The sequence below is a fragment of the Embiotoca jacksoni genome, unplaced genomic scaffold (assembly GCF_022577435.1).
Source record: "Embiotoca jacksoni isolate LCO1_2020_lvr unplaced genomic scaffold, fEmbJac1.0.p SCAF_1, whole genome shotgun sequence".
Lineage (NCBI taxonomy): Eukaryota > Metazoa > Chordata > Actinopteri > Embiotocidae > Embiotoca > Embiotoca jacksoni.
The window spans coordinates 7,896,456-7,922,708 of record NW_027185229.1 but is presented as its reverse complement, the minus strand read 5'-3'; the positions used below and the strand labels follow the sequence as shown (position 1 = coordinate 7,922,708).

Genomic DNA, 26,253 nt, shown 5'->3' with positions numbered 1-26,253 from the left:
AAGCTATAAATGGCAAATATACCTTAATTATGTACCTTTTAACAAACAATGATTTATACCTATCTTAGTTTTTTTTTGAGTGAATGTACTTCCCATCAGCCCTGCATCTTATCTTTGTATATTTACACCCTCTCCATTTGTTCTGGTGTCTCGCTCTAGGACACAAACACAGACAAAAGAGACACAAGCTGAAGAGAAGGCCAGCGGCTGGGGTCACCACTGTGTCCAACGCAGCCCCCGTGGTCACCGCTGGCATATTCAGTGACATGGAGTCACTGAGGGCCGGCCTGGCCAACGGCGCTTTGCTCAGATCAGAGCGCAGCAGTGCTAGCGCTAGACCATCAAATGATAGCAGCGGTGACTCAGGACCTCACAGGAGATCAAAGCGCTTCCTCTCCTACCCTCGCTTTGTTGAGGTCATGCTGGTGGCCGACAGCAAAATGGTGGAGCATCACGGCAGCAACCTACAGCACTACATACTCACACTGATGTCTATAGTAAGTTCTGCTCTGCATGTTTATTGGCTGGGAGATGGAAATGGGCATATTTATTCATGTTTACAAACAGAGTGCAGCTGTGTATGTACACATTGTTGCGCTTAACGTACCTGTTTGGCTTTGCTGTTTGTGCTGCGAGTCAGTCAGGCGGCCTTTGGAGAGGGTCGTGGGAGGGAAAAGGGCAGCCTAGGGCAGGGGTAAACACCACTTTCAAACGGCCAAGGGGAAGAGAGGGCAGCTTGAAGGAGAACCTGTCTGACAGCTTTGATGAATGTTAAAAAATAAGCTCAGGTATGTCACATAGGCCGCATACTCTCGGCCACTTCAAATACCAGCTTCCGCAGGCATCTGGGGCTGACAGTCCTCAGGGGGAGGCTGAGATGGCCTATATTCTGTTCTTGGCAAAGGCTGCTATCTCCACAGGGGTACAGGCTATTATCAACTTGATCCTCCAATCAACCAAATTCCCAGAAACTGCTGGAAGGCTGTCCCTGATAGAGTTACCAATAAATATACTGTGTCACATCTCAGCTGCTTCAAGTTAATGAAAACACTCGTACCGATTCATATATTAATGTTAGTCATCAAACAATTTCATTCAGAGGTTTGAGTTCATGTTTTGTTTTCCTTACTCAGGTGTCTTCCATCTACAAGGACCCCAGCATTGGAAACCTGATTAACATTGTGATTGTAAAGTTAGTCATAATAAGCAATGAGCTGGTAAGATTGCTAAATTTATTATTCTATCTATAATTGCATACAAACAAGAAGTTGCTATGAATGAAATTACACCTGTTATTATTTCTTTTTGCATGTTTCTTAGGATGGTCCAGTTATTTCCTTTAATGCACAGACCACTTTAAAGAACTTCTGCATCTGGCAGCAGAGCCAGAACATCCTAGATGATAACCACCACTCCCATCACGACACTGCCATCCTTATCACCAGGTGCAAGAAAAATTCAACTTTAAACAGACTTTTAAGTCTTTGAAATATCTAAGTGTTCTGTGAACCAAATACATTTCTAATAAGTGTATAAACAGAATGATTGATCAAAGGCTTAAATTTGAACCAGATGCCTCATGAAGGGAACTGTTGTTTAAAAATGAACCTAAATAAGGAAAATCCCCTGAAGGATGTGGAAGTGTTCTTTTGTTGTGTGCCATTGACCATGACCCATTAGCTTTATCTTCACCACAGGCAGGACATCTGCAGAGTGAGGGATAAGTGTGACACCTTAGGTAAGTGGATTTTTTTTTTTTTAATGTGCTGATAGAGTAGCAGTGATTATAAAAGAAAATAATCAGGAAAAGTGAAGTGAGTCTCTTGTTATTTTTCAGGACTTGCAGAGTTGGGAACAGTGTGTGATCCATATAGGAGCTGCAGCATCAGCGAGGACAATGGACTGAGCACGGCATTCACCATCGCCCACGAACTTGGCCATGTGTAAGCATATCATGCTTCCACTGATTGTTTGCCTCAAATACTGTCATCACTCCAAGTCAGTGAAAGTTTCCTCTTTAGTTAGACATTCGCAGAGCTGCAGGTCTTTGTAGAAATGCACACATGCCTCACCGAAGATGGGAATTCAGTATTTTATGATGCATTTGTGCACGCTCTGATCCCATCTCCCAAAAAGGTATGCCTGCATTTCATATTGAGAGGGAAAAGAGTGTGTAAAGTGGGTTCTCAGAGTTGAAGTAAAGACCACTACATGGTGACCCTGGCATTTCAGCAAACTCTGCATTTTCCTAAGTCCTGCGTCAGCCCGAGCTGGGGGTGCTAGCCTTCTACGGTGGAGACTGTTACGGACCTTTACGGCCCTCATCGTCTCTCAACAAATGCTCTTTCTTACTACTAAACAAAAGGTGGGATTATTGAATTCCATGTTTATCCGCATCAAGCGGTAACAACATGCTTGATGACTGCTTAGCGGTAAAGCTCAGTGTTGTATGGTACCTGTCAGGTGGGGAGCTTAGTGGGGGGCAGTGTGGTGCTGTACCTATCCACCATCAACTGGAAGCGTATTTATAACCCGGCAGGAGCTTGAACGTGTCCCTTAATCTCACTCTGCTCTGCTCTAATCTGCTCTGATTTTCACATCCAATTTTTTTTTCTTCTGTCTACAGTTTTCATATAATTCAATACCATGCTGGTTTCTTTCCAAACTCCCCACAGGCAGGCAACACAAATGCTCTGCATTATTTTCACTTCCAACCTTGAAGGCGATACCCAAAGTCAATAACGCAGTGACAGTGGAAATATACATTCAGTGTTTAGATTTAAAACATGTGGTTGAATAAATAAAAAAAAATACTATTTGTCTATGTTGGTTTGAGAAACCCAAACATAATAAAACTTTAAAGTGCCAGTCACAAACAATACAAAAGCATTCATCACTTTAAATCTGGCTTTTGTTACATGTATGTTAGCCAGACAGTGGTCTAGCAGAGCTGTTAGAAGAAAAAAATATCTACACTCTTGTCTTGGTCATGTAACATTTTGTGTGATACTTGAACATGTGTTTCTATTTTCTCTCTGCTAGGTTCAACATGCCTCACGATGACAGTAACAAGTGTAAAGAGGACGGAGTTAAGATTCAGCAGCATGTGATGGCTCCCATACTGAACTACAACACAAACCCTTGGATGTGGTCCAAGTGTAGCAGGAAGTACATCACAGAGTTCCTTGAGTATGTCATACTGTTTTGTCTTCATCATTGTTCCAAGCATGCATATAGAGGTTAGATCTGGTAGAGTGTAGGAAAATATAGTAAACATGACCTTTAAAACTCTGGCTAAATATTTGTTTTGAAAATTATGCATTTAAAAACACTCAGACTGTGCAGTTTATATATACACTGCATGTCGTTTTCCACATTTGGTGGCAGCAGTCACATTTTGAAGTAATAAAAGGAAGCTGTCATCATTTGTCAGGGCTGTTGCAGCCTCTAGGCTCTTTTCTCCCAAAGGCTCCTCAACCCACTGAGAAAGACCAGAGAACTCCTTCTGTAGGAAAGAGGAAGTGTGATACTATCCAAAATCCCTTTCCATACAATATGCAAAATCTCCCTGAATCCCTGAGACCCTGAGAACACAATTCCTTAATTCATATAGGTGGTTGAACATAAGCAGAAGTCTGTCAAGATATATATGTAAAGAAAAAATTACCACTGCGGCTGTACTGAGTGTGGTTTCTGTCTGTTTGTGTCTCTTGTTTTTTTTCTCTTTTTTTCTTTAAGTCATTTTACTTTTATTTCTTAATAGCACAGGATATGGTGAGTGCTTGCTCGACGAGCCCATTTCTAGGCCGTACAGTCTCTCGCAGCAGCTGCCCGGGCGGATATACAATGTCAATAAACAATGTGAATTGATATTTGGGCCTGGAACGCAGGTGTGCCCTTATATGGTAAGTGGAGTCGGCGTGTGACTCTGAACTGTCATGTTGTACATGTGGGTCTCTGAGGGGAAGCCTGTTGAGTTATGATCAAGTGCTGCAGAGGTTCTCAGCTGAATTTGAAGCCTTTAAAATGTCACTTGTTGCACTCAACAACATGTTGAAGTCCTTTTTGAAACACAAGCAAACAAAAACAATATTTAAAGTATGTGCAAGACAAAAATACGGTTAAAAACCTTTTCAAATATGGAATCAAACTCAAATCGATCATCGAACCATGAATTAATTTGATATTTACCTTGTTGAATTTTACATTAATTTTGCTGAAATGTTACTAAAACATATGTGACACCCGACAGTACTTTCCTCAGCTCATGTTTTCCCTCAGACAGAAAGGTCATGCGACTCACTGGCTGAGAAACACCTGGCAAATGAGATGATGATGCAGCAGATTTGGTGTATGGAGTCATCTTTGGGCATATTGTTTGATAGTGTATGATAAATTGGATGTCTGTATATTACCACAGTTGCCTACAGTGAGGTGATTAAACTTGACACATATGTGCCCTGTCTTACTCTGATTGTCTGTTGTTTTTTTTTTTTCATTTTCCTGCATTAACACTTAATGTATGTGCGTGTGTGTGTTTATTAGACTCAGTGTCGGAGGCTGTGGTGCACGAGTCCAGAGGGAGCACAGCGGGGCTGCAGGACCCATCATATGCCGTGGGCAGACGGCACCGACTGTTCTCCCGGAAAGGTGAGTGTCATGTAGAATGAAGACAGATGCTTATAGACAAGTGCTGTTTACAGGCTCATCAGGTTGTGAAAAATAAAAGGGCAAGATGTTTTATTGATAGAAAAAAAAAAGAAAAAGGAGGAAAAAGGGAAGTGACATTTGAACTGATTGAAATAGAACAAAAGTTTGGGTTGTTTTAGCACTCAACTTCTTGTCCTTTACATCAGTGCTTCTCAACTGGTCGAGCATCAGAACCCAAATTTCCCCTTAGTCATTGAGTTGCAAGCCAAATTAATTTTATAAAAAGTAGTGCAATAATACACAATACCCTCATGCACTTTAAAAACACAAAATAAACAAAAAACAATAACAAAAGTGCAACTAGGGCGAAAAACTTTGAAATACAAAGTTGGACTTATCTTGAACTACAGGGACTTTAGGGGCTTTTTGAACAAGTTAAAAATGGTGATGCTCATTAAGTTTCTAAATCTAAATTAAACTGTATTAAATATGAAAGAAAAACTCAGTCTTATCTTGAATTAAATAAAAAAGAGTGATGGAACCCTAAACCTGTTTATGAAGGTTTGAATCAGAACTAACTACTAATGTGACAATGTTAGTTTTGGTTGTTACTATCAAAACAACGCTGACAGCAAACACCGACTGCACGTGCGCTGCATCGAGGGAAACGTACATCCTTCAAAAGTCTTTTTTTTCCCACACACACATCTGCAACCCTACTTAAAATGTCCCTGCGACCTGATTTCTGTTCACGATCCACAAGTTGAGAACCACTGCTTTTTACTATGGTGTAATACTCATATGGTTCTCGGTTATGATCCAACAATCCTCACCACATTTCCTTTTTTTGTTTTGATTTTACTACTTTTCCAGTGACTCATGACCATAAAATTGTTCACAGGCGTTATAATATAGAGTGCGGGATGACAAAAGGAAACAAGTCTCCAAACACTTGCCAAAAATGAACTCGATGTTGACACGTGTGTAAACTTCAGTAATTGAACATGGCTGGTATATAAGTGGGGCGACATGAAGCTGTGAATGATGGTTGCTCTCGAGGCGACTCTCTTGGTGTAGCTTTTAATTAGGACTTTCTCACTAACCCCTTTGCTTCCTGCCACTAAGACTGAGGACATGAAAGCAACGCCGGCCGATCTCCAGAGGTCCAGAGAAATACAGATGCACACATGTTGAAACTGTTTTGTGTTTAAACCCGCCTCTCATCCCCTGCCATGCCAGAGTGCACCACACTAAACGTTCATGATGACGTCTGTTAGTTGAACAGCGTAATATTATCCTCTTGTTTTGAGCTCAGATATATTTATTGACTGTGTGCGTGATATTTTCTTGTCTATTCTCCAGCCAGACACATTTGTGAAATGTCTTTTTCAGTTCCTCTATTTTCCATTTGCTACATTGTATAATTTCTCCCAGATTAGCATCAAAGCTTTGGAGTGGAGAAATATATGTTGTCAGTTCAATGGATAGCAATTTTTATTTTCACTGTTCCTTTCCTTTTATTTTTTTCCCTTTTTTTTTGCTCTCGTCATTCATGCGTCTTCTCTCTTTTCCATCCTTTTCCCCTTACAGCACTGCAAACACGGCCTGTGTATAGCCAAAGAGCACGACGCCACACCTGTGGAGGGAGCGTGGGGAGTCTGGAGTCCTTTCGGTACCTGTTCGCGGACATGTGGCGGAGGCATAAAGATTGCCATGCGCGAATGCAACCGACCCGTGTGAGCAGTCTGTTTCTTTGTAGTCATGCATGCCTAGTGGACCTTGTCTCCCATCTTAGCTGCCAAAGTCAATGTTCCATAGATCAAACCTCCTTAAGGGAATTCTTTCCATAGCTAGTGTTCATCAAAGCAGTCTCTCTGACAGAGGGTTTTACAGGGTTGTGTCCTAATAAATACACAGATCACTCTGTCTCCTTGAATGTTGCCTTCCGTCCTGGTTTAATGGACAGATAGAAAAAATTGGGGCATGACGAAAAAGAATTTCAATCGGAAAACAATGCTAATGACATACTGTAGGTGTTTGATGGTGGGCTACAAGCTGGACATAAAGATCGGGCAGATTGATGAACGTTAGAGTTACACTGTAGGGAAATATGCTTACTAAAGCATCAACTTAGAATATTTACTCATTCAGGTCAATGATTGCAACTTACTTGCATGTTGTCCCTGTCAGGCCCAGGAATGGAGGAATGTATTGTGTTGGTCGCCGGATGAAGTTTCGTTCCTGTAACTCTGAGCCCTGCTCCAAGCAGAAGAAGGACTTCAGGGAGGAACAGTGTGCTGCTTTCGATGGCAGGCACTTCAACATCAACGGTCTACCTCCTAATGTTCGCTGGGTGCCCAAGTACAGCGGAAGTGAGATTTCTTTTTCTTTCTTTTTTGTTAAGTCACTGGCATAGTTCTTGCTCCTTCTGTTAGCCTCAGACGTGATATGAGCCTGATATGGATTTCAATCAGTATCAAGTATTTGTCTGTATTTTGCCTCCTCTTTCAGTTCTGATGAAAGACAGGTGTAAGCTGTTCTGCAGGGTGGCAGGCAGCACAGCCTACTATCAGCTCAGGGACAGGGTCATCGATGGCACGCCATGTGGACCCGATACCAATGACATCTGTGTCCAGGGCCTGTGTAGGGTGAGCTCCATAACTCCTATTGATTTAAAAACACTCAAAACCATCTGTCAATTTGTAACCATCACTATAACAGGGGCAATTCTTGTGCAGGAACTCTGTGGGGTGGATTTAATCAGTTCTACGTCCTTACAGTAAATATGTTCAGAAAGTGTTTCACTTCCTTGCCAAACCTGACCGTTTACTGCCTCAAACCTGTGACAGAGAGTTTTGGTTAAACTGTTGTTCATCAAATTACCCTTCTTGCTCCGGCAAGAGGATTTTGATCCATGTTGTTTAGTAAATAAAAAATGAGTCTTGCTTCATTCAGTGATATGCAGAGGGGCTCATTCCATTTCTTTTTATGGAAATTTATTTCAAATGGGTGTCAGTGATATGGCTGTAACTCAATAAGTTCATATGTAACTATCTTAAGGGTCACTGGGTTTGATTCTCTTTCTGATTATCTGTATTTCATTCAGAAATAAAGAGGTAATGGTCACGTGGATAAATATTTACTTGACATGTTAATATTTTAGTGCTGAACTTTTGCAAAGCGACTAGAATTAATATGAGTTAGTTTAAGGGAATATTTGTATTGCGTTTTTAAAAAAAATCAATCCAACTTCCCTTTTTTTGCAACGTAGCACTGCATTGTTCTCTTCCTTCTCCTCTTTCTCACCTTTATCCTCCATTTTATTCCCCGTTTTCCTCATCAATCTTTCTCATTTTTGTCCCTTTTTTTAAATAATACCATTTATATGAACCCCTTTTTCTTGTATATTTTGCCTTTCCTGGCCCACTACCCATCTGCTGAGCAGCAAGCGGGATGCGATCATGTATTGAACTCTAAAGCCAGGAGGGACAAGTGTGGCGTGTGTGGAGGTGATAACTCTTCCTGCAAAACTGTAGCAGGCACCTTCAATATTGTGCGCTACGGTGAGCCACAACCTCTTTTATCATCTCATCACTCGACATCCAGTATGTGTAAATGGCAGCAACTGTTATGGGTTCTGTTATATTACAACATATTTATATCTGTGTTGACGCTTTAAAAGAAATTGCATTGAGTGCAGTGCTCACTTGCAGGTTCAGACCTTGGTGTACTAATGATCTGAACACACTGCTTGCCATTCGCAGGCTATAATGAAGTCGTACGAATACCAAGCGGTGCTACAAACATAGATGTGCGTCAACACAGCTACTCAGGGAAACCGGAGGATGACAACTACCTCGGTAAGGCATCCAGCATAATGAATTTATTTTGTATTGTATTTCAACATTTCCCTTCATGCTGTTTCAGGCCATTTCACAAGCCGTGTGCTGATAAAAAGGCATCTTCTTTGACTCGCATGCCTGCCTGTTTCTGTGGAAGACAGCGTTCAGCTTTTAGTGTAAAGTCATGTACTGCAAACCTAAGGAGTTGGCATATTGTGTGCATGCTAATCCGTTAATGAGCCAGAACGTAGGCCTGTGGGTGCCATTCCAGAAAGGTCAGTTAGTTTATAAGCTTTTGTGTTTCATGTGTGTCTCGACGGCAAGTGCATATACCTGTGCTAATACTCTAACTTAGCCCCTCTGGGTACCATTCCATTGAGGGTGGTGTGTGTGTGTGTGTGTGTGTGTGTGTGTGTGTGTGTGTGTGTGTGTGTGTGTGTGTGTGTGTGTGTGTGTGTGTGTGTGTGTGATTGAGTGTGCGTGTGTCCATTTCTGCATATATTCGCTGTTGTTATAATTCTGTGCATGTTTGTTTGTGTGCAGCGGTTGATTATACTCTATCATGCAAACTTCTGATCATGGCTTTATATATGTCTCTCCTAATTGTGCATGTGTGTGTTTGTTTTTGTGTGTGGGAGTGGGGTGGGGGTGGGGGTGGGCAGAGGGGGGGTTGTTGTTGTTGTGTGTATATGGGGAAAGCCATTTGGGGCCCAAAGTAGGGGCGTTTTTTTTTTTTTTGGTGTCTTTTCTTTTTTCTTGCAATGAATGCCACTCTCCACGGTCATATTAGTGCAACGTGTGAAATGGCGGGGAAAGTAAAGGCAGGAAATTAGCTCCATAATCGCATTAGGGTGAATGAGTGCAGAAGACTGGCTGTTGAGCAGAACAGGACGCCCCTGGATGGGACTTCTTCTGGAACAGAGGATTATTTTAGCCCAATAAGGCTTTACTGCTGGCTGCTGCGTGCACCTTACTGTAAATTAAAATGTTAGCCACTGTGTTTCTGAGACACTCTGCTGCATTGCCTTACAAGCTATTGCCCTTTTATGGCAGCTAGTTACTCTCATAAACCCAGTAATTTTCACAACATTTTTCACACTTGTTCAATTGTTTTCTGCCAATTAAGCAAAGATACTTTTATCTTACATCAAACACGACTTCTGTTTCAGTGGGATGAAGTACAGTAACTGTTTCTGTCTCCCTGTAGCCATATCCAATAGCCGTGGAGAGTTCCTGCTTAATGGAGAGTTTGTGGTCAGCATGTTCAAAAGGGAAATCAAAGTAGGAAATGCCATCATCGAGTACAGCGGCTCTGACCATGTCATTGAGAGGATCAACTGCACTGACCGCATCGAAGAGGAGATCATTGTCCAGGTAAACTGTCCCGTCACGGCAGCTCAGTATCCCATGCAGGAGATGCAAACATGGACTGGTTTAATAACTTAGAAGGTTTAAGATAAGACTGCACAAACTTACGGTAAATGGTTCCGCAGGCTTGATCTTTTGATCTCGAAAAGTTTATACGTTTACTTTGAAAGATGTGGGTAATCCATGATATTAAAAACCCATAATCTTACTGTATTATAATGTATATTACATTGCCTGCATTTTCCCCAGGTGCTGTCTGTGGGGAGCCTTTACAACCCAGATGTCAGGTACTCGTTTAACATCCCCATAGAGGATAAGCCTCAGCAGTTCTTCTGGGATGCCTATGGGCCCTGGCAGGAGTGCAGCCGCCTGTGCCAAGGTGAGGGGGAGGCACATGTGGTTGGCAGGGAGAGGTCAATGATAAATGGTGTGGTGTGAGTAAAGATGAGATGGAATGGAGAAAGGAGATGTGGAAACCTCTGAGCCAGGGACGTAGAAAGAGAGGATTGTCTGGTTAAACCTGACAGGTTTCAAACAAGTGATTAAAGTTCAACTTTATAGCACGGTGTGGCCGATTACTCTCTCTGGCATGACTCTGGATATGTCAGAGTATGTGGGCGTGCGGAGGCGGGTTGCAGGTAAACTTGAAAACCTGTTATGTGCCATGATTCACTTTGTTCTGTTTAAAAAATCTCCTTTTTGACTTTTTGACACCACTCTGCCTGAACAACCAACAGTAAAGAGAAACCACGAACTTCACAGTTCAGAGCAGGATAAACAGCTGACATGTAATGCTCTCAGCTCTCATAGCACTGAGCTGCAAAACCTGGTACCATGAGGTACTGATAGAGAGTCAATTACCTGGAGCTACATAAGGTTTAAATCTCTGTATTATACTGTGATTCAACACAAGAGCCAAGGTGAAACACACACACTGCTGCTGGTATTTATTGCAATCCTGATGATGAGCTAAGATGTTGCGTCGACACCGATAACCTCTTTCTTACCACTTTCTATTGCAACTTTTAAAAAAAGGGTTAGCAAAGACAGCTGTCTTTTATTTAAAAGCTGAATAATAGCAGTTAAAACAAACTTTTTGTGCATATCCTTGCATACTTAACAGCAGACAAATTCTGTGATGGGTGTAACGTTTTAACTTGGGTTTGATTATTATATAACATACATATAACATTGATGTTCACCTGCTGTACAAACCTGGATGTTTGTGTCCTCCCAGGAGAGCGCAAGCGGAAGATTCTCTGTAGCCGAGAGTCAGACAGGGTGGTGGTGTCGGACCAGAGGTGTCACGGTACAGCTCGACCTGCTGTCATCACTGAGCCCTGCAACCCTGAATGTGAAGTCAGGTCTGTATTTAACTCACCTTTAAGCGCCTGTATGAACCCATCAACAAGTCATTTCAAAATTCTGAAAAGGATTTACCTCATCCCTCTTGACACAGATGGCACGTGGCTCGTAAAAGTGAGTGTACAGCCCAGTGTGGTCTTGGATATCGTACCCTGGAAATTTACTGCGCCAAGATCAGCCGTACAGACGGCAAGACCCAGAAGGTTGATGATCGCTACTGTAGTGGTCAGCGCAAGCCTGATGACAAGGAAGGTTGCCACGGAGACTGTAACCCGGGTGGGTGGGAGTACTCGCCCTGGTCAGAGGTACAATTGTTGTAGGAAATTGTAGGGGCTTGTGTTTGAGCACAGACCAGATGTTTGTCAAAGTTTACCTCAGGTTGTGTACATGTGTTTACACTTGTGGACGTTGGTCCTGCAGTGCTCCAAGAGCTGTGGTGGGGGCACCCGCCGTCGAGGGGCAGTGTGTCGAAAGGCAGCTGAGGCCGGCGGTGATGAGAGCAAATGCAGTCAAAGGGACAAGCTGACTGTCCAGCCCTGCAATGAATTCCTCTGTCCACAATGGAAGACTGGCGACTGGTCTGAGGTCAGTTCAGCACTTACTGTATTCTCTGTTCCCTTAGAGGAGGACCACACTGATATTTACTGGTTATATGGAGTGGCTATAAAGGAAGTGGATATATTTAAAGCTGATAACACATACACTGAATGTTTAAATTAAAATATGTCTTCTGTTCATTGCCAATAATATGTGAAGCATAGAAAAAACATTGGACAAATGATGGTTCTGTTATTTGTGAGTTTCTGTATAGGTACACAGTTACATGAGGCTTGTGCATGTGTATCTGTGCAGAAGACATCCTTGTGTTAATGTAGCAAGGTTTACTCAATGTAAAAATTTTTTTTAAAAAGACTCTTGTGTAAATACTGTAGTTTTAAGCCAGCAGTGATCTGGGCCAAATCTGAAAACCCAGGGTTGATTGTGCATGTCTCAGCTTTAGGAGAGTTCCTCCCCTCCTTCCATTACAAATGAGTGTTGGGAAAGTGGTGATTGCAGGGTTAGATCGTTCTTAACTGCTGCACAGTTTACACATGGTAGAGCAAGGAGCTTGCAAAGCTGTGGGCTGCATTCCAGGAATTTTTCAGATCTCCCGTGTGGTGCTGCCAAAACACTTACAGTGTACTGTATACATATGGACTGTACTCACACATAAATAAACACACTCGCCCTGTTTTCTGGTCCCATTTGATTTGCTTTGAAATCTGTATATCCTGCTTTACACAACACCAAGAGATCTGCTGTGAACTTGAATTAGGCTCAATGCTGGTGGCAACCACTGTTAATATAATATACTATAGCTATATAACCTGAAATGTGTATTTTCCAGTGCCTCGTGACATGCGGGAAAGGCTACAAGCACCGTCAGACGTGGTGTCAGTTTGGCGAAGACCGTCTCGATGATCGCTTTTGCGGCTCCTCTAAACCTGAGTCAGTGCAGACGTGCCAGCAGCGGGAGTGTGCCTCTTGGCAGGTCGGACCATGGGGACAGGTGAGTTACCCCTATGTTTATGTTATGTGTAGTAGGCAGAAGACACTACTGTATTATACCAGGTTGTCAAAGATTTGTAAGGTAATAAAAGGGTTAGTGGTGATGCAGTGGTTTGTCTAATTGATAGACAATAAATAATCAAATTACCTAAACTCAATGTTACAATTAACGATTTTAATTTATTGAGCATTCAATAGTTAGAACTATGGAGCCCCTGGGAGGTCACAGCTGGAATTGTAATGGGGAATACTATGTTTCACATTCCTTCTGATCCAAATGAAGATTTGGTGTGTTGCTCCAGCACAGTTATAATAGACTGCCAGTTAAGGGAAACACTCCTAAGATACTGTAGACAGGAGAGATGATGTGACACTTTTCTCAGACAGTATCCAGCTGCTGTTTGTGAGCACAGCTGCAACTGCTCTGCCTGGTTGTGACAGGTGAAGTTGTGGTTATCATTGTGACTATTGCTGCTGCTGGGGTTCAGTCTATAGTGATATGGATGTCTGGCTGTTATTGTTTGAATCTGTGGTGCTTCAATGACAAATGTGTTGCCAACAAAACACAGGAATTCAGGAATACACACACAGCCGTAAACGTAACAACCACAGCCTGCAATGGCTACAACCACAGTGGCAGCTGTATCAGCCCAGGTCTGCAGTCATGATCACAGATACAGTCCGTCTCGGCAGCAGTGAACCAGCTCCTCTTATTTTCTTTTTACATGCAAATGCACAGACTTATTACCAGCAAAATTGGGTCAGTCAGAAATTCATAACGTTGATTAATCAATTTGTTGGATTAATTGCACTCCAGCAGATCTGGACATGAGTGGAAGAACTGCTGCTCTTTCCAGGACATTTAATACAATATTCCAGTTATCTTGATCATCAGCCTCTGCTTTCACACAGTATATTCAATAAAGAAGTCAACCCAGTTGATGGGAAAGCACCTCAGCAGTCTGCGTTTGCTGTTATTTCTCCCCAGATGTAAACCATGGGAAGAACACAGATAAGCTAAGCTCATAATTTAGCACTGACCCTTTCTCTTCTGTGTAGACACACAGAGCACCTCTTCCAAAACAATGAAGTACCTTTTTCTCATAGCTTTAGTAAATATAAAAAGCAGCTCTGGACAATGTATAGCCGTGTTCCTCTACAAAGCGTTTAATAGGGTCTTGCATACAGTTCTTAGCGTGTCTCATTTGTGTCTGTGCAAAGAGAACTGAACACCCAAAAATTTTAGATATTTTTGCACCCCCCCCCCCCCAACCCCCCACCCATCAGAGGATATGTGCATGTTAAGGTATATTTGAAGTTGTTTAATGAAGCGTGGTCAAATGGTTGCTGAAGTTGCCGCCACACAAGTTTGACCCTGTTTCAGTGAAGGCAGTGAGCCAGAAGAAAAGTGCGGGGTAGTACCCTTTGACTTAACTACACCAGTGAAATGTATACGAGCTTCCTCATGTATTTGATCTTTAAGACTCGTATCTGTAAAAAGCCTCTTTTTGCTAAGGCTCGCTCAAAGTTTTTTTTATTTTTTTATTTGTTTGTGTGGGAGTTGCATTATTGGCTCCAGTGAACCATCTGTTCTGCTTGCCTTCCTTGTCTCTTTCTGAGCTTTCTCTTTGGCTCACCGTTGCTAATGTTTCCCCATCACTCCTCCTTTTTTATTTCTCTCTCTTTGAACCCAGTGTACTACCTCTTGTGGGCCAGGCTACCAGATGCGAGCAGTAAAGTGTGTGGTCGGCTCTTATGGTGCTGTTATGGATGACACTGAATGTAACGCTGCCACCCGACCCACTGACACCCAGGTAAGAATGTGTTATCTTTTTGATTTCTTGCTGCACAATCTCTTTCTCTCCTGCTTGCTGTGAGAGCAGTTGTTGTTCCATGGTTGAATTTCAAGAAGGAGAAAAGCATCCATGTTCGCATGTTCACTGACACAGATAAACACACATTTCATTTCAACCTGGTCTTAATAAAGCTATCTGATCTGATCTGGTGAGGGGAAAGTTATACTGGACTCCCTATCCTCACATAGAGACACACAACTCTCAGATGGGATCCCTCCAAGCTCATATGTTATTTGAATGTTAATCTTAGTGTCATTAAGACACTTTCAGTGTGGCAGATGCCATGTTTGTCTTAAGCCTGGGACACACCTAAAGAGTAGCTGAAACCTACAAAGACTTGCGACTTTTTCCATCAATTTGCATAGATTTTAGTCTTCAACAGCCGGGAAGAGAAACACACCTTATGACTGAATGAGTACACTAGACAACACACTGAATGACTAGGCAATAACTACTGGATGTTCTAGAAGTGGACTCCCAACCTGTAAATCCATCCTCATACCAAAACAAACAAGGACAGCAACAAATATCAAACATAAAATAAAGTGGCAGCAACTAGATCTGAAGAGATGAGAGTCTTTACATATCACACACTACATGATTTGTATCTGTTAACCTCTAACATCAGCTGACCCAGACTCCGAAGTGGTGTAATCAGGCGACGCATTCAAATCTTATTCATATTTGTCCCAGCAAACGTTATGTGTGTCTCTGCCTTTATAGTTATTCAGGAACGGCCTGAGACATGTTGTTAAAGCACTACAGCAGAGTTTGATCCAAAGCTCCACTCCAAAACTTTAAATCTGATCACTGGTTGTCTCAATACCCTAATTTTACTTGAGAGTGTTATAGAAGATAATGTAGTGGTATCACAAATAAGGATGATGTAATTTTGATTTGTTTCATTAATTTTTCAGTTTCATCTCATGAATACCCAGAGATTACTTGCAGTGCAGGTATAGCTTTTATATATATATATGGGCGGCACGGTGGTGCAGTGGTTAGCACTGTCGCCTCACAGCAAAAAGGTTCTGGGTTCGAATCCGGTCCTGGGCCTTTCTGTGAGGAGTTTGCATGTTCTCCCTGTGCTTGCGTGGGTTCTCTCCGGGTTCTCCGGCTTCCTCCCGTCATCCAAAAACATGCACCTCAGGACTGTGCTGACAGGTCATCATTGTAAATGAGAATTGGTTCTCAATTGATATTACCTGGTTAAATAAAGGTCAAATAAAAATAACTAATGTGTTTTCTAGCTAGTGTTAGGGCCACAACAAAACATTTGGCCCAACTGTGCGACCACCAACATACAAAAAGAATGCCATACCTGAGGACCTGCAACAAACATCATCAAAATTTAACCTAAACGATAGGAGTGTGGAGGCTGGCCAAAAAGAACAAAAGGATGGGGAGATTCCTTGTAGCCACGCAATGTGCCGTTGGACCCACAGTTTCCCTCCTTAAACTAACCGAGATAAACTAACAAACCAAAACTCAAAAATAGGACTGCAGGACCTCCATCCTCAGTAGAAAGAAAAAAGCACAAATGAAAGCAAATGATCGAGAGAGAACTCTTTCTCCTCGACACTCCCTTCAATGGGCTCAAAGGGAGGGCAACTACACATTACAGAAACACCTGAGGAGAGAAAGAAAAGAACACATGGAGGGAGCGTGCAGCACTAATCTCACCAAGACTACATGAACTGTATATTATCAATTCACTGCAATCACAACTTCATCTTTTCTTATTGGTAATGTTGAATGGAATACCGTAACTTTTGTTTATTAATTTAGCTAGGTGAGTGATAAATGGACCAACTTAACTGTAACTCCAACCCATTCAATGGAAGTCTGCACATATTCACTCTCAGCCTTCATTTCAAAACAGCCGTTTTAAATTCTAATTTGAAAAAAAATTCACAAATAATGGATGTCACCCTGATTGATAATAACTAATATTTAAAGCAGACTGGTTGAAAGTCATGCCATATTTTTTTTAATTTTTGGATTCTATCTCCTCCCACCTGTAATGCAGACTGACATGGTGATGTTGGATAATTTCACTCTCTCAGGTTAATTGTTCACAGTGTCTCTTTGGATATCTGTATTTCAAGTGTTACACACATGCAAAGTGACACAGAAACACCAAAGAAACTTACAGTATTTTGAGCTGAATGAGAGTTTTGTTTGGTCAGCATGGGGCGTAAACCCATTTCATAGGGCTGAGCATGCAGACTCAGGATGAGGCCCCCCTCTAGTCGCAGCAGCTCTTAATTCCGGTGCTTGGGCCGGCAGAGACCGGTGACCAGTGACCCTGAAGCAGTCGCCCCACCTCGTTGTGATTCTAACCAGCCAGCCATGAAGTGGGCCACCAGGCCGCTAGTCCCACCACCACCACCCACCACCAAAGCAGGGTTTAAAAATGAGGGGCTGATAGATGGATGGATGTTTGAGTTGAAGGAGGATGGAAGAGATTCTTTGCTTGACTTTTTCGCACAGGTATTAGAGAACTATAATTTTTAAAAGCTCTAAAGCTGTAGTAACCATCGCAAAATGCGAGTACGACAGGAAGTGAGCGTAGCAACTTTAAGCGCTGCCATGAGGCCCTATTGGTTTCTTTTCGGAGGCAGAGTGTGGAATTTGTAGTCTACTCAGTGTCTCTGTGACCTGATTAAGGCCCTCATTCCTAAAGACAGGGGGTCAGAGGGCACCAGAGGGCATGAGGGAAAAAAGAGGAAAGGGCGGAAGGTGAGGGACAAGAGGGTGGATTAGGGGTGGAGTTTACAACCACGCCAGCATGGGCATTGGGGCCCTGAATACCACTCCACTATGACCTGTTATGACAGGGATCAGGGCTTTATGCTGAGTGGCTTACTGCCACAATCCATAGTTTGAACTGACGGGGCGGACCCTGTTAATGTTGTTTTGATAAGGTGGGGGGAAAGGGTTGATGGGAAACATAACTACTCTCAAATGTAGAGCTGAAGGAATATAGTTTAAGTTGTTAATGACTGTCACATGTCAGAAGAGCTATCTCTGATATTCATGGTATTTTGTGGTCAGGGACAGATGTTGTTACAGTATATTCATTTTGTTAATCACTGCATGAATGGTGTGTGTGTGTGTGTGTGTGTGTGTGTGTGTGTGTGTGTGTGTGTGTGTGTGTGTCGCTTCTTCCACAGGACTGTGAAATGGTCCAGTGTCCCAGCAGCCACCCTGTTCCCCCAGGGACCAAAGTCCCTTCCCACCAGGGCCACAAAACCCAGTGGCGGTTTGGCTCCTGGACCCAGGTTGGTTGCCTTGTCACATTTTCAATTTGTTTGTCTATTAGTTGGTATCCAGCACCTTAACTTTTTTTTCCTCTGCACAACAGTGTAGTGCCAGCTGTGGCAAAGGGACGCGGATGCGCTACGTTAGTTGCCGTGACAACCAGGGTGGTGTAGCAGAGGAGTCGGCATGCACCCACCTACCAAAACCCCCTGCCAGGGAAGTGTGCTCGGTAGTGGCTTGTGGACAGTGGAAAGTGCTGGAATGGACAGTGGTAAGAAAACCAGCAGGCATCATAATGTATTCAGTTACATATGACCCAGCGGTTAATTATTATCTGAAAATGTTAAGCTGCTGCAACAACATTTCCATAAACTCGCCCAGTGTTGTAGAGGAGTTTCAAATCAGTGAAAATTTGGAAACGAATTTTCCTGTTGAATTAATAATTATTTCTTCACAGACAGCATTATTTATCAACCTAAATTTTGTCATTAATGCTGCCATGCAGATGTTTTTCTTCCTGCAGGATTTATTTGTTTCAGCGTATGTTAGTTTAATTTTCACTTACACTGACAGTCAAAGTCTGCACACGCTATGTAGATGTTAGTGTGAATGCGGATGTGGAGACAGGATAGCAGTTGGAATGCAAGTATGGATCGAGGCCTGGAGGAGGGCTACAGTGAGGCTAAGGAGGGAGAGTGTGTGTGTGTGTGTGTGTGTGTGTGTGTGTGTGTGTGTGTGTGTGTGTGCGTGCGCGCGTGTGAGAAAGAGAGAGAGGGAGAGGAATTGGGAGAGAGGCGCAAGTTTCTCGAGTTGGGAGATACAAGGGGCTGAAGTGAAGGGGTTCCAGTCTTTTTTACAGATGTTTCTCATCACAGTCCTGGTGATACAGTACAGTCAGACTACAGGTCTGGTCACCATACACATACACAGGACACACACAAACACACATCCATGCACACACACACATGTACAACCAAGCCAAAGGCACTCATTGACCCCCGGAAGGAACTAATTTAACCCAAGGCTAGAGAAGATTTCAGAGGCCTATCCTAGTCACACACACACACACACACACACACACACACACACACACACACACACACACACAAAACACAGTACTAGATTTTTGAACCCAAAACAAACACTGAAACAACACTCCAATATGACAGATTTTTGTTATTGTCAGGGTCTATACAGTTTACAGTGTGTTGTCTGACAGCTTCATTTAGTATCACATCTTGTGCATCAACTCCATGTATTTAAAACTGTCTTACAGAATCTCTAATCATGTGAAACACTGTGACAGAGCTGTGTAAACTTCTGGATAGTGTAATGCCAGGCCTAGTTTTTGAGTAGATGGCTGTTGCATAAGTATAATAGATCACCTTATGCAAAACAGAAAGTGGCCTCTACCAGGGAGGAGCTGAGGGAGATGCCATTAGTACTTGGTAGAAGATCTGCCTTGTGTTATTTTCCTAAAGAAAATGCACTTGAGGCCTTCAAGGACATACTACATTGTCAGCCAGTACCACAGCCTGCTGAAGTGGAACGGAAGCTATGTCTGTATCTTCATACACCAAGCCAAGCCTATGTTAAGTTGGTGTTGGACCTTTTGTATGGATGAGCCTTGTCATGGTTATTGTTTTTGAAATTTCTGTGCAGATTTTCCACTTTGGTGGCACCAACATTACAACTTTACGTAGATGACATAGTTCTATTGTGCATCTCTGTTTTGGCCTCCAGGAAGAAAATTACTTACCAAAGTGGCAGTTTGTTGCCCCCGGTGAAATGTTTTTAGTATCTTGGCATTTTGAGATCTACAGTCGGTTGTAAGCAGCAGCTACAGTCTTTCAGGCTTTCTTCCAGACCATCGTGTGGCAAAGAGAGCTGAACCTCGAGTTGAAACTCTTTATTTCCATGTCAAGTGTCATTTGTGGTCACAAACCTTGAGTAGCAAGAGATACAATGAAATCATAATGAAAAGGTGTCTGAGGAAAAGGAATAAAGGAAGGCAAAAAAGTGAGATAAAGATAGAATACAATGAAAAGAAAGAAAATAGCAGAACCTTTTGTTTGACAGCATTTGAATTTCTTCCCACACTATGTGTTTGTGTTTTCAGTGCTCAGTAACCTGTGGACAGGGAAAGACGACACGACAGGTGCTGTGTGTCAACTTCAGTGACCAGGAAGTGAATGCTAGTGAGTGCGACCCAGATGATCGTCCTACCACCGAGCAGGACTGTGCTATGTCTCAATGCCCGTCCCGCTCCAGTGAGTCCCGACCTTTACCGTCCTCACCAAACACCAGCGCCAGGAACAACCTGCCCCGTAGCCAATCCCACCAGTGGCGGACTGGACCCTGGGGCGCGGTGAGGCATCTTACACACAAAATCATAACAACACACTGGTTAGCCAACCATTTATCTGAGGCCTGACATTTCAAATTTTCACAGAATCCTTCAGTCAACTTGTCAAGTTGTCCACACCTGGAACTATTTTAAGGCTCTTCTTTACACAATTTTACCTGTTTATCTGTTTCTTTGATCAGTGAGCTGACAGTACTGACCTCCTCCCTGGTCTCTGTGTAATCCACTCCAGTGTTGCAACACTTAATTTCATACTGTCACCGTCCATATTGAGCTCTTGCATTAAATGTAGGCCTGTATTTATTGAACAAACACACAGTTAAACACTGGCACATTATTAAAAGAGTAGTTTTCTATTTTAGGAAATCATCAATATCACTTTCATGTCTATATGGTAAATATGAAGCAGTAGCTAATTTGTTTTGTAAATGGATTGAACAAATGGTACATGTTAGTACGTTAGTTTAAAGGTCCTTGCAGACAAATATTGTTACCTTTGGCTAAAGCCAGGCGAGGCTGCTGTACCATGTTTCCAAATATTAACAAAGCTAAGTTAACTATCATCTGGCTGTAGCTTCATACTTACCATGCAGACATACGGATGAATAAATCCTTATTTGTCTCACCACAAGAGAGCAAGTAAGCATAGTTCTAAAAATGTCATACTGTTCTTTTAAGGTGTCCGAACTTAATTTCTGCTCATGATAACCAGTATTCTTTGCGTTCATCTTGTTGTAGCATAGTTTAAATACTAAATTTAAATAGAAAATTCAGCTATTTCTTCTAACAGACTGTGAATCTGTATGTTCTTAGTGCAATTTTTTTTGTAGCCTGATACAGACCTTGATTAAGTGAGACTTGGTTCCACTGGCCAGGCACTCTTAAGATGAGACTTTAGCCATTTGGATGTTACAGCCAACCCCACCCCATGGATTTCTTTCTCTGTATTGTTGAACTGTTTTCTTTTTAAATCTGGATAAGTGACAACCTCAGAACAAAAATAACTTTGGCCTTTGAATAATTCTGGGAAGTGGTTAAAGCTATTTCTGGTGACTCTTCCTTCCTCTGGCCTGAGAATATGGACTTTAATATAGCACTGCAAATGTTCAGTAGTTTGATGTAAAACGTCTCTCAGTATTGTCTGAATTTTTATGGAGGCTTTGTGTGTATATGATACTGTATATACCTCACAGAACACATAGATCCATTAACTGTAAAACTCAGCTTTCTCTGTGGATGTTCACTCAGTGTTGATAATAAATGTAGTCAATTGAAGCTCTACACACCTCAGCGTGTGCTTTATTGACTGGGAAAGCTGAGGTTTTCCTCTGTTTTCTTGCTTCCTGAGTCATGCCAGCATTGCCCACATGTGCCAGGATGGACTGCACGCGAGCCCCTGACACCTAACCCCCAGACCTTTAGGTTCCCTCTCTCCTTGTGGCAGCCAGATGTAATTGTTTACAGAAAGCTAAATACAGGAAAGGTTATTTTTCATCAGGGAGCTACCAGTATTGATCATATACTCTAATGTTGGCAGCTATTGTAAACCCAACAACACAACATGTTGCATTCTATCACCACTGCGCTCATATTTTAGGATGCCATTTTTTCTGGAAGAAATGTAACGAGATGCAGTAAAAGTAAAGACAACAAGGTTTTATGTTGTTGTTGAGCAGCATCTAGAGCGCCCCCTGGCTACTCAGACAGTTCAATTAGCCTGTATTTCTTCAGGCCAACAACGATATCACTGTACTCATCATAGGATGTTGCTGGTGTTAAAATAAACTTAAAATGTAGCAGCTGCTTCCCAGAGACACCAAATAAATTGCTTACATTGACTGACATACACATAAAAACTGGTGAACTTTCCTTTTAAAATGCATATTGTATGCATTGAACCAAATATGATGAACTACTGTCTGTTTCCAAATGAAATGTAAATATATTTATATAAATATATATATATATATATATATATATATATATATATATATATATATATGTACACATATATTTGCAAATACATACCGAGCATTTGTTTGAGAGCTTTTCTTTTGACAGCGTGCACTCTTTTGTCTCTAGTGCTCCAGCACATGTGCAGGTGGCTTCCAGCGGCGTGTAGTAGTGTGCCAGGATGAGAACGGCTACCCTGCCAACAGCTGTGAGGATCGCAGCCGACCCAACGAGCAACGATCCTGTGAGTCAGGGCCGTGTCCACAGTGGATCTATGGCAACTGGGGAGAGGTAAGAGAGACACCATGTCACCTTGTTGTGGCTCTACTGCAGTCTCTTTGGCAGATACTGGTCTCGCTTAGAAAGAAAACTCCAAACTCTGGGATTATCATTGAAAATTCCTTAGATATTGTCTATTTTCACAGAAAAAATTCCACCAGTATTTTCTACAAACTTGAAACCCTTTTCCTCATACTCTTCTGTAAAACACAACATCTTCTCTCCTGCTGTCTTCAGTGCACTAAGCCATGTGGCGGTGGAATAAAGACAAGGCTGGTGGTGTGTCAGCGTCCAAACGGCGAGCGTTTCAACGATCTAAGCTGCGAGATCCACGACAAGCCGCCAGATCGCGAGCAGTGCAATACTCAGCCGTGCCCGTCTAGCCCGCACTGGAGCACAGACCCATGGAGCTCGGTACGCTCATAAAAAATACTCTATACCTTGTTTTTCAACCTCACTTATTTTCAAATACCTGTAGTCTTAATGCTTTTACAAATGTTCTAAAGGGGCAGGATGACTATGGTGCTTTTAGCAGTGGAGGTATTACACTCCTGCTGCTTTACTTTTACCTTTAACCCCCTCCATTTCCTGCTCCCTCTCTGGTGCCTGTGATCAGTCAACGTTTCCTCAAGACATTTGGAAAGTTAATTTCTGTTGCACTTGAATGGCAAAGACACACTCACTTGCAATATGCCAACAAAAAAAAAAAGTACAACATCACAAAATACTTCAGTGACAGCTGTAACCATAAGAATATTATATTTTGTCAGTCCTGGTTACCATCAAACTGTTGTTGAGCCTTGTGTTAGTTTTTGAAAAAAATTCAGGATCACTTTGTATCACAATCAAAGTTAGTTTTGTAAAATATTGTTTTTAAAGATAATTTATTAAGATATTTTTTTTCCTTTTTATCTCTTGTATATAGCATTAACTTTAAAAAAAAAAAAAAAAAAGTCATTTATTTTGTGTCTTAGCTCTTTGTATTCGCACATTTAGCCAATCATTGTTCATATACAAATACTGATGAATGTTTTTGTATATCAGGAATATACAATATGATACCTTGTTCTTTTATTATCCAAAGAATAGCCCATAATCTCCAAATATGCGGTGCAACACACTATAGTCGAGGTTCTGTTTTGAACATTTAAAGCACCGACTTCCATAGGACTGTATCTGGGCTGTGTACTACATCTTTGTACTATATCTTTGAAATGGCTATTGTATCAAGAATTCAATTTGTCTCAAGGCACATGTGGTTTTTAGAGAAGTTACTAATCTTATGGAGACACTTTATTTTACAGTTTATGTATTTAGCACCTGCTATTAAACTGTGGTGTTGCCCCATAATGTCATAGGCACCGGAGCAGCAAACATATGTTAACTCAAAAGTGCCTGAAACGTCCAGTATCACCCGTAAACACCAACAAACAGCAGCTATACTAGCACTGTGAAATGAAGTGTCTCACTGAGTTTGTGGTAGTTAGAACTAATAGCCATTTTATTCCAGTTTGGCGGAGAGTTTGGACCCCAATTTTCCTTAGTGTGGCCAAAACAATAGTTTGAAAGCTCTGTGCTTCAAAGGTGCTTGATATGAGTGTATTTATATTGTGTTAGTTAATGTTTGCTTTGTACAGTAAGTACTAGGAGTTGCTAAATATGCTATGCTATGCTCAACAATACCTCACTTAAAACAAAACACAACTCAACTAGCCATTAAACAATTACAACATACACTACAGTGGTGCTTTGGCCAAACAAGAGAGATAGAAGATATACATATTAAACATCACATTTTTGGTTGGTTAGGTGTTTATTGTGGCACATTGTTAACTGATGCTGCCTCTTCTGTACTTTTTTTTTTTATTATTATTTCTTTCCATGAGCAGTTTGTGCACTGGTCAGGTCGATCAGCTAAATGCAAAGTGTATCACAGATTTGATGAAACAATGTTGAACTGTCTTTGATTGTCCATCAAACAACTTGCTTAACCTTTAAGAGAATGGGGCTGTAAATTGTCGTACATGTGATACCTGTGACCACAGGGGAAGTTAATGGTGTTTTGTATCCAGAGCTCTCACTCTGAGCCAACCTAATGTGTCTACCTCAGTCTCTGTTATGATTGCCCCCCTGCCGTATCTTTCTCTCCCTTGCACTGGAGGGATTTTGGCTGGCTAAGATTAAGCATGAGTTGTTTAGGCTACCCAGTGCAGTTGATGGCCCTAAACACAGATCTGAGGGGCGTGTGTGTGTGTGTCATCTCCCACCTTGTAATGCTTACAACTGATCCAGAATCTGTGGTTAGGGGCAACTTTTGCCTGCAGCCCACCCAGTTGACTCCTCCTGGTCATAAATGTATGTACTGACATCACACCTTATTTTAAGGGCCTGTTAACACAGCAGTGAATATATTTTATACCACACATCATTTACTAATGAGAACTATTGCTTGTAATGACTCCCATGTGTGACTGTAAGGCAGCGTACAAATCAAATCTAGGTTGAATCAGTCAATCAGTAGAACACAATATTAACACATAATAGTGAATTATCCTAGTATTCCTGTTTAGTTTCATATTTCAGTCTTAGCAATTTGACTCCTTGTGGTCAACCTCTTTGTGCAAATAGCAGTGTAGCACAACCACCATATCAACAGGCTCTTGAAATAAGTATAATGTATGTCTCTTATTCACAAATGGCAGTATTAGTCTATGTTTCAAGAATATTTCTGTATATTTATGTAATTACTTGTATTTATTGTTCATTCATTATAATGTTATGTCAATATTTAATTTTTTTTATGGATTTGTTGGATTTCTGTTCATTTCCAGAAAAGGTTACGATTAAAGTGAAGTAGAGGTACTATCAAAGGCTTTTTTTCATTCTTACTCAATCAAAGCATTGTTTTGATGCAGCGACCCAGCCGAGGTCACTGTGGATTAAGGGAAGGGGAAACTTAAGCTTGCACGCCACTGTTTGGTTAAAAAAAAAGGCAGAGACAGAGATAACCACTCCAAGTACTGGCTTTTAACAACATTCATTAATGCTAATAGCCTTGTTGCTTGCAACATCGTACTCCTGCTGCTAAGCCCTGCATTGAAATGCTTAACTCCACATCACTCAAGCTTCATGGTAATTAGTGTGTTTGTGGATACGGATGTGGACTGTATTATATAGTACTTTACCTTTGGCTGTGGCTAAAAGATTTATGTAGCATAAAGCAAGCTGCCTCCCTGCTCATCTATTTAGTGGGGTGTTTTCCCTGAATGAAAGCGGACAAGTCACCGAACAATATCCTTGTTATTTTACGCAGTCAGGGCCTCTGTTGACCTCTTTCAGCAACCCATGTTTTTACCGTCCGTGTCAGTTCAAAGCCGTCTCCATCAAGGTAAATCTTTGTCCTGTGTGACAGTGCCTCAGTATACTTCCTAATGCATTTACTATGCTCATTCACTCTTAATGCATACCCAGGCTTTTTCTTGGATGCTTGGTGACGTGTGTTCGGCTATGAGGTTGCTAGGACCCTTTGCCCCTTTCTGTCAGGCCCCTCTGCTGTGGTCTAAAGCTGGTTGGTGACAGCGTACCATTGTGGGGGCCGCTGACAGTAACTCGAATAAGAGGAGGCGTCAGCAAGACAATGCAGTGGTGTATTGGCGGGTCAAGGGTCACGTTTGATCTGCACAGGGGCCCCTTCTCAGGTCATCCCATCAGCACAGGCAGACTTCTGGGAAATTGCCTGTGATCTAGGTTTAAAAAACAAAAC

The 26,253-nt window shown here is 41.9% G+C and overlaps 1 protein-coding gene across 1 annotated transcript in view; it reads left to right on the top strand.

Moving 5' to 3' along the window:
- adamts9 (ADAM metallopeptidase with thrombospondin type 1 motif, 9) overlaps window positions 1-26,253 on the top strand; it is a 42,876-nt gene that overhangs the window by 4,616 nt on the left and 12,007 nt on the right. The window contains exons 4-28 of the mRNA XM_069145997.1: window positions 160-497; window positions 1,134-1,217; window positions 1,321-1,445; window positions 1,698-1,738; window positions 1,838-1,943; window positions 3,043-3,189; window positions 3,764-3,905; window positions 4,546-4,650; window positions 6,241-6,386; window positions 6,841-7,022; window positions 7,162-7,298; window positions 8,096-8,213; window positions 8,415-8,510; window positions 9,700-9,866; window positions 10,110-10,239; window positions 11,098-11,224; window positions 11,320-11,530; window positions 11,646-11,810; window positions 12,613-12,774; window positions 14,468-14,587; window positions 17,806-17,913; window positions 17,997-18,164; window positions 20,013-20,261; window positions 22,341-22,502; window positions 22,728-22,904. Of these exons, the coding sequence (XP_069002098.1) occupies window positions 160-497; window positions 1,134-1,217; window positions 1,321-1,445; window positions 1,698-1,738; window positions 1,838-1,943; window positions 3,043-3,189; window positions 3,764-3,905; window positions 4,546-4,650; window positions 6,241-6,386; window positions 6,841-7,022; window positions 7,162-7,298; window positions 8,096-8,213; window positions 8,415-8,510; window positions 9,700-9,866; window positions 10,110-10,239; window positions 11,098-11,224; window positions 11,320-11,530; window positions 11,646-11,810; window positions 12,613-12,774; window positions 14,468-14,587; window positions 17,806-17,913; window positions 17,997-18,164; window positions 20,013-20,261; window positions 22,341-22,502; window positions 22,728-22,904 (3,713 nt within the window). The remainder of the gene's footprint in view (window positions 1-159; window positions 498-1,133; window positions 1,218-1,320; window positions 1,446-1,697; window positions 1,739-1,837; window positions 1,944-3,042; window positions 3,190-3,763; window positions 3,906-4,545; window positions 4,651-6,240; window positions 6,387-6,840; window positions 7,023-7,161; window positions 7,299-8,095; window positions 8,214-8,414; window positions 8,511-9,699; window positions 9,867-10,109; window positions 10,240-11,097; window positions 11,225-11,319; window positions 11,531-11,645; window positions 11,811-12,612; window positions 12,775-14,467; window positions 14,588-17,805; window positions 17,914-17,996; window positions 18,165-20,012; window positions 20,262-22,340; window positions 22,503-22,727; window positions 22,905-26,253) is intronic.